At 59.0% G+C, this 8,049-nt stretch overlaps 1 protein-coding gene across 1 annotated transcript in view; it reads right to left on the bottom strand.

Annotated features, from left to right (window-relative positions):
• Acsf3 (acyl-CoA synthetase family member 3) overlaps positions 1–8,049 on the bottom strand; it is a 40,142-nt gene that overhangs the window by 11,886 nt on the left and 20,207 nt on the right. Inside the window, exons 5-7 of the mRNA XM_013035652.1 lie at positions 5,481–5,635; positions 3,874–4,019; positions 1,688–2,113 (exon numbers count right to left, since the gene is read on the bottom strand). Coding sequence (XP_012891106.1) covers positions 1,688–2,113; positions 3,874–4,019; positions 5,481–5,635 — 727 coding nt within the window. The remainder of the gene's footprint in view (positions 1–1,687; positions 2,114–3,873; positions 4,020–5,480; positions 5,636–8,049) is intronic.

The following is an 8,049-nucleotide window of genomic DNA, read 5'->3' as shown; positions in this document are numbered from 1 at the left end:
GACGAGGACACGGATGGTCACTGGATAAGGAACACGGGACAGGACGAGGACACGGATGGTCACTGGATAAGGAACACGGGACAGGACGAGGACACAGATGGTCACTGGATAAGGAACACGGGACAGGACGAGGACACGGATGGTCACTGGATAAGCAAAGTCCCACTCCCCAGAGTGCCTCTAGACACACACACACACACATGCACGCACGCATGCATGCACGCACCCAGGCTGGTGACAAGAACACTCAAGGGCTGCAACAAGATCACTGGAGGACCATGACAGGATCACCAAGGACCCAAGCAATGGGGTCAGGTTGCTGTCCGGGGGTCCAGCGCAGTGGACCCTGTTTCTCTCTTACTCAGATCTCCAGAGCTGCAGAGGGGGCGGGGCCTCTGGGCCATCTTTGAGAGAGCAAAGGGTCCTCCTGTCTGCTCTCTATGGTCCCTCACAGACAGCAAGTTTCTGACCTCCACTGTCAGCATACCAGGTAGCTGCTCCTAACTAAGCAGGGGCAGGAAGAGCTTCTTTATCAATTGATAAACTCTTTTTTTTGTTGTTGTGGGGCTTGAACTCAGGGCCTGCGTGCTGTCCCTATGCTCTTCTTGCTCCAGGCTAGCGCTATTTCACTTTGAGCCACAGCGCCACTTCTGGTTTTCTAATGGTTAATTGGAGATAAGTGTCTTGTATCTCACAGATTTTTCTGCCAGGGCTGGCTTTGAACTGTGAACCTCAGATCTCAGCCTCCTGAGTAGCTAGGATTACAGGTGTGAGCCACTAGTGCCCGGCTAAATTGATAAATTCTATGGTTTTATTTTTGCAGGGTTGGGGAGCATGCCCAGGGCCTTTTGCAAATTGGACGAGTATTCTACATCTGAGTGATACCTGAGTCCAAAGTCTTGTTTTTTGTAGTACTGGGGTTTGAACTCAGGGCCTAGCGCTTGCTAGGCAGGTGACCTTGAGCCACATCCCCATGTTATCTGTTTTGGAAAGGATCTCATGGTGCTGGCCTTGAATCAAGGTCGCCCTTACTTCTGCCTTCTGAGTAGCTGGGGTTATGGGCATGTGCCAACGCATCAGGCTCCCAAAGCGGTGAGTTTTGAAGGCAGAGCATCTTGCCTAGACAAGCCACCAATGCTGGCCCATCCTGAGGGAACAGTGGCCTGGCTCTGGAGGGCCCCAGGATCTAGCAGATTGAGAAGCTGCACACACGGGGAGGCTGGCCCAAGCAGGACAGGGGAGAGGGCGGGTCAGAAGCCAGGCAGGGCCAGAGGGCAAAGCCGGGGGCTGGTGAGGGCAGAATGACCAGTGAAACCCCAAGGAACACGCAGAAGGGCTGTGTAGACAGGTCTCGCTTCAGCCTGTGCAAAATCCCCTCCCAGGGGGCTCTACCTCCATCGCGGTCCATCCACAGAGACTGAGCCAAGGGCAGGACACCTGCTGGTGGCCCACCTCGATCACAGTCCAAACAAGGCCCTGACTGAGCACCGAGGCTCCGTCTGGCATCTTGGAACCGTGGCGGGGTATGGACTCGGCGCCTGCCCTAGTGGCACTAGTGCCAGCCCGGGGGGCAGGTCATTTCCAAAACTGTGACCAAGGTGACTTAATTGCTAGCAGTTCTCTGCTCTTCAGTGAAAATCCTCACGGACATAAGATAATGAATGTCCTTGCCTGTGGTCACCCTGACCGAGACCAGAGCGACACAGGAAATGTGCAGGACAGTGGCAGGAAGGCCCCTGGAGCGTGTGGGGCTTGGACAGCACAGAGCGCAGACCGGCGTTCCCAGCTCCATCTGCAAGCATGGCTGCTGCGGCCCTGGGATCCTCCTTGGCCAGGCCGCCACCGCCCCGAGGCTTCCTCCACAGAGAGCCCCGAGGAGCCAGAGCAGCAGGAGGCCTCAGACGCTGGCATGTGTCCCTGCTGTCCAGAGCCAGCCCTGGCGCGGGGGACAGCGCAGCCTTGCCGCTGCGTACCAAGCGGGCCCCACCCCACAGACCCACCTTTGTCCCCCGCTCGTTTCCTTCCGCGTGGACAGCATAGGGGCAGCCCTCCTTCTGTGGGCTCTCGGAGACAATACGTACTTCCACTCCTGGTAGCGGGGTCCCCACGGAGCCTGAGGAGAAAGGGAAAAGAGGTGGGAGTTGGAAGGTTAGTTGGAAGGTTGCAAAAGAACAGAGCACACTTAGGCCTTTGTGTGTGTAAGTCTGTGCGTGTGTACACAGCACCCCAAGTCGGGGGGTGGGTGTGAGACAGGTGTACACTGTGTGTACAGCGGGCAGCGCAGGCCGATGGCGCGGTGAGCTGAGCTGTGGCGCCTGCCCTGTGGTTCGGGTACTAGGCACCCATGGTATTCTAGGGACGTGGGTGCCGGGCCCCGGACCCCTGGAACCGGCTGCTACCAGAACCTCCATGTCTCTGACCCCAGTCCTGATTACTGTGCTGTCAGGCCCAGTGACAGCTAGGCTATAAATGATTCATCGCTCTTTACAGCAACCGGGGAGAAGGGGAGCAGAGGCCCCGGCACCAGCAACATGCCCCCAGTCCCCCTCACACCTCTGCGGGCTCTGGTGTGAGCTGACCCCGCCCGGCATCTGACAGGCCCCCGCCCACGGCTGAGACATGCAGGGGGAGGGAGGGGCTGGCAGGAGAGGACTCTGGCTGGAGCAGCCTGGCGGCTGGGGCGCGTCCCAAACACAGAGAGGACCAAGGTCGGCACCCAGGACCAGAGGCTGCAGCTGAAACAAACCACAGGCTCCGAAGCCAGGGCTGTCCGGGTCTGGGGCAGCCGAGAGTGGGAAGGTACAAGGAAGAGCCCTCTCCTCCTCCTCCTCTGTCGAGGACATGGATCCCCGGAGAGAGCACTTTCAAGACGCATTTCTAGGTTTAAGGACGGGAGCGGCACGGTGTGGGGCGGAGCTTGCTCCTCCGGGACCTGCACGTGGGACCCAGCCACAGGTACTTGATTCTGTTCCGGCGACCAGCGCCAACATCTAAGAGGCTATGAGGTGTGGCCAGCTGTTCACCACGCTCACTTCTGTGCTCCGAGGCCGGCCCCAGCGGATCCTCGCATTTTAATGACTCTGGACCCCCCTCCTCCATTCACAGCAGCAAGGGACGGAGTACAGGATGAAAACAAACAATTGCTCTAGTAGTTACTAGAGCAATGAGACTGGGCGAGATGCCAGCACCCTGTGCGATGCGAGACAGCCGGCAGCGTCCAGGGCTCTGCGGGACTCACAGCCGTCCCCTCTGCCTGCGAGCAGAGGGCGGACAACCGCCGGAGGACACACAGCCCAGCCAGCACAAGGCTGAGTGCACAGAGGGACACGGGGCCTTCGGTCGGAGGACACCCGACCCAGAACGTCCCCAAGCCAGAAGGAAGCGGAATGTCCTTTGGCTAGGGGCCAGGCTTACAGCAGCGGGTGGCACAAGGGCAGACAGGCGGCTGGGGCTGGAAGGGAGCCATGGTGCAGGACGGGCCACCGGCACCCGCGGGCACGGGGCGGGCAGGCCAGCGTGACCCTGCGGAGAGCGGACCCGGGTCTGCGGCTGCCGCCCGGACGGAGGAGGCATCGCGGCCAGGGCCCAGCCCAGAAGCACCCGCCACTCAGCAGAACTCTTCCCCACTGACCTGGCAGAGCAGGGTGAAAGGCCTTCCCACCCACTCCACCGTCGCTCAGGACTGGCCTGGCAGAGCAGGGTGAAAGGCCTTCCCACCCACTCCACCGTCGCTCAGGACTGGCCTGGTGGCCCGTCCCGGACAGCAGCACACACCACTCCTTTCCCCTGCAATGTAAGTCGCCGGGACACCTCCCCACCCCCGCCGCCGCCGTTCAGAGGAAGCAGGACAGGAAAGCGCTGGGCTGCAGGTACCTGGCAGGCGGGCTGCGGTCAGCGGGTTGGACAGGGCCATGCCGATCTCCGTCATGCCGTAGCGCTCCAGCAGTGTGTGGCCCGTGGCGCTCTTCCACCTCTCCAGCACGGGGATGGGCAGGGCCGCCGAGCCTGACACCATTAGCCTGGGGCACCAGCACAGGGCTCAGCTCAGAAGGGGCCTCCCGCAAGACACGGGCCTTCAGCCGGGACACAGACTGTAAAACACCCTTGCTCCATAGCCCTGTACTTGAAATTCACAATAAAAATGAGTTTGGGCTAAAACTTAAGTGTTTCTTGGAAACAATTCATTGGATTTGCTTTAGGAGGCGCAGAGTTCTGCCAAAGGAATGCGAATTAAAGGTTATCTTTGGGGTTTTTGGTGGTACTTTGCAAATATGACCATACAAATGTTCACAACCACAGGAGTAACAGCACTGGTCCAGCGTAGCTCCAGGAGGAGGCCACACGCCCCAGGGCAGAGGGCACCGGCGGTGGCAGAGGAAGGGGCGCTGGTCAAGCTCCTGGCGGACTCCGGGTGACGTCCAGGGCCCCCATGTGACCACAGGGGGTGAGCACTATCAAACACACACTGCCTCACGTGCCCCCGGCTCTCTTGGGAGACGGGTGCTGCTTCCTGGGCTCTTCTGTGGGCTGGGAACCCGGCTCGAGGTGGGCCTGGGGGGCTGGGGAAGGTGGCACTTGGCATCTTAAACTCCGCTGACCGCACAGGTCCTTTGGCCAGCCTGGGTCCACCTCCTGTGCACGCGGTCACCTCTGCCCCTGGCCGCAGAGACCTCCCCTCACCCCTGCGGGATGGGGAAACGCCCAGTGTGCGTGTTCACTTCGGGTTAGTAGGTCAAATTCTTTTTCTGGTGGTATTGGGGATTAGGGCCTCTTGCTTTCTGGGCAGGTGCACCAGCCCTTTTTGCTTTAGTTTTCAGGCAGGGTCTTGTGCTTTTGCCTGAGGCTGGCCTGAACCCAACACCTATGGCCTCCCAAGTAGCTCAGGTGGCAGGCTAGCGCCCATCAGGCCAGGCTTAGTTCAGATGGAATTTCCAGCTGGCCTTCATCTGTGATTCTTCCCATCTCTGGCTCCCGATTAGCTGGGATCATAGGAATGAGTCACCAGGCCCAGCAGTGTCACACCTTCACATAAAGCTGAGAAATAATCCATGCCTACAGGTTCACAAGAGAACACAGAACAAAGCTCCTGCCACTGACGGGCTCAAAGGGGTCTGCTCCCGTGGGAGGAAAGCCACCTAGCCAGGGAGCCAGGAAGCTGAGAAGGCGCGTAGGGCAGCAGGACCTGGAGAGCCACGACCGAGCAGAAACAGACTGCGGGTCATCGTGGGCCGTGCAAGAGCGCCCGAGCACTGTCCTCTCTCAGTCCCTCCCTCACCAGCGGCAGTGGGGAGAGGGAGACAGAGGTGCGGAAGGCTGGGGGCGGCAGGGGCGGTACGGGACTACCAACGGGCAAAGAGCAACAGAGGAGCGCGGACACACCCTTTCAAGGGAAGGGAAGCCAGACCACTCGAGCGGCAGCCTGACGGCAGCCTGACCGTCACTAGCCCTCCTGGACAGGAAAGGGAGCTTTTTCCAGTTACCTAATTTTTTCTTCACAAACTGCACGCACAAAGTCCTGGACGTGAGGCTGGGTGAAATGTCTGTTGTAGTACTCTATCAGTTTGCTGTATATCGTGGGCACGGCCATAAACATGTTAATCCGTGGAGTCTCAGAACTTAAGAACTTCTCCCAGACCTACAGAGAAAAGGAAGCACCCAGTAGAAAGATCAGGAAGCAGCACTTGCAGCTACATTCCACGTGCGTTCCGGTTCTAGCTCAGTGCCCTGAGCGGAAGCCTTTCCTAGCCCGGCTCCAGCACAGAGCGCTCTTGAGCCCCAGACCCATCTCTTAGAGCATGCCCCATGTGGAGAGCAGGAAGAGCGTGCGAGGAACGGGACCCAGGGTCCCTATCGGTGGCCAGAAGTGTCAACTTTCTCCAGTTACTTCTGTAGGGGTGACTTGCACGGCAGATAAGCTGGCAGCAGCCCCAGGTGGTCGCTGGACAGAAGTCAGCCCCGTGGTTGGCACAGACAGAAGACAGGTCCCTTGTTATCACGTGAGCTTTGTGTTTGACTCAATAGTGACTTTATAATGAGCTTTAATATGAAAACGCCTAACAGGTTAGGTGTTTCATGTTTACCCACAGCTCTTAAGGAAAAGCAGACGTCATGGAAGGTTGTTTATTCTGTGGCCTTGAACCCAGTGGTTGAACGGAAGGCAGAACAGGCTCCAGGGTGCCGCCGTCCTGGCCTTTGGGGTCCCCCTAGCCCTCACGGTGGGTCCCGGCCCACGGCATTGGAACCTGGGATGAACAGCATCCAAGCTGAGCAGCCCCGAGCCCTTCCCTTGTACCACAGCATCGCACTCTAAAGACCGGGACTGCAGGGAGAGGAGACACAGGCGAGGGACAGTCAGTGCACAGCATCGCACTCTAAAGACCGGGACTGCAGGGAGAGGAGACACAGGCGAGGGACAGTCATGCACAGCATCGCACTCTAAAGACCGGGACTGCAGGGAGAGGAGACACAGGCGAGGGACAGTCAGTACACAGCATCGCACTCTAAAGACCGGGACTGCAGGGAGAGGAGACACAGGTGAGGGACAGTCAGTGCACAGCATCGCACTCTAAAGACCGGGACTGCAGGGAGAGGAGACACAGGCGAGGGACAGTCAGTGCACAGCATCGCACTCTAAAGACCGGGACTGCAGGGAGAGGAGACACAGGCGAGGGACAGTCAGTGGAAAGTCCACACAGGCAGCGGTGCTGAGCACATGAAAACACTCAGAACTGAGAACAACTTCTCAGACAGCAAGACTGGAAGCTGTCCTCGGCGGGCACCACAGCCCCAGCGCAGAGCGGACGGGGGCACACCGGGGCTCCCAGGGACTCCTCTGAGCTCCTCACTGCTCCTCCAGACACTAAGGCTCAGAGCAGGTTTCACGGAGATAAATTTCTAAAGCTATCAACCAGAGATTAAGACAGTCTTTTTTAGCCACAGTATCATTATCAAGTACTGGGTAGTATTCAGAAACTCCTGAACATTAAAAACTATGAATGAGGCTCTGCCCGCATCACAAGCTAAGGAATGGACCCAGACCTCGGCTAGAGCCCCAGCAGGAGCAACGCCAGAGTGTCACCGCAGGAGCGCAGCACCTCAGAAGAGATTCCAGGGCACAGAGGAGCTGCCCACGCGGCACAGAGGAGGACCGTGCTGAGAGCACCGATCTGGTGCGCAAGGCCCACATCTGCTCTGATAGTCCGGTGAGGGACTGGAGCACCCAGGCTGCAGATGAGGGCCCGGGCCCAGGCAGCCAGGGACAGGAAGATGACTCAAGCGAGGGTAAGCTCAGGGCAGGATGGCCAAAGGCAAGGACAGGAGCAGCAGAACGGGCCCCATGGACAGACAGTACCACTGCCCACTCCCGCAGGAAGAGTACTACCCAGCACAGTCAACAGCCGCTGGCCCCACTCAACGTCAGAGAGACAAGACCTTGGAGACTGCGTTATAGACCAGGTCACCGAGGCCAGCATCAGCCTTTGGATGTGGCTTTTTTTCTCTCCAAATCATTGGCTCTGGCCTGCCACCCTGCGCAGGTGACAATTCGCAGGTGGCTCAGTGACACCAGAACTTCATGTACACTAGCGCGTGGGCCAGCCGCTGCGGGGGCCACTCACTGCAGACCACGGCTGCGGTGTCCAAATGCTCTGGGCTCTGCACAGCCCCAGGCAGAGAAAGGGATGCTGTAGATGGAATTCAGGTGAAATCTAAAGGTGGGAGATGTGGGCTGGGAAGGTGGCTCAGTGGTAGAGCGCTTGCCTTGTATGCCTGAGGCCCTGGGTTCGATTCCCCAGCAAAAGAAAAAAAGCTGGAAGTGGCGCTGTGGCTCAAGTGGTGAGCGCTAGCCTTGAGCTGAAGATCTGAGGGACAGCGCCCAGGCCAGAGCTCAGGCCCCAGGACTGGAACAACAAAAAAGGTGGGAGATGATCCTGGGTTATCCTCATGAGACAGGCACAGGGGGAGCTCAGCAGGGCCCAGAGGGGCTGCCAGGAGCACAGGCTGGCAGGAGCACAGGCTGGCAGGAGCCACGCGGGGCAGCGGCCGACCCGG

The sequence above is a fragment of the Dipodomys ordii genome, unplaced genomic scaffold (assembly GCF_000151885.1).
Source record: "Dipodomys ordii isolate 6190 unplaced genomic scaffold, Dord_2.0 Scaffold217, whole genome shotgun sequence".
NCBI lineage: Eukaryota > Metazoa > Chordata > Mammalia > Rodentia > Heteromyidae > Dipodomys > Dipodomys ordii.
Note: the sequence above shows the minus strand (reverse complement) of the source record. Positions and strands in the feature narration are given on the sequence as shown.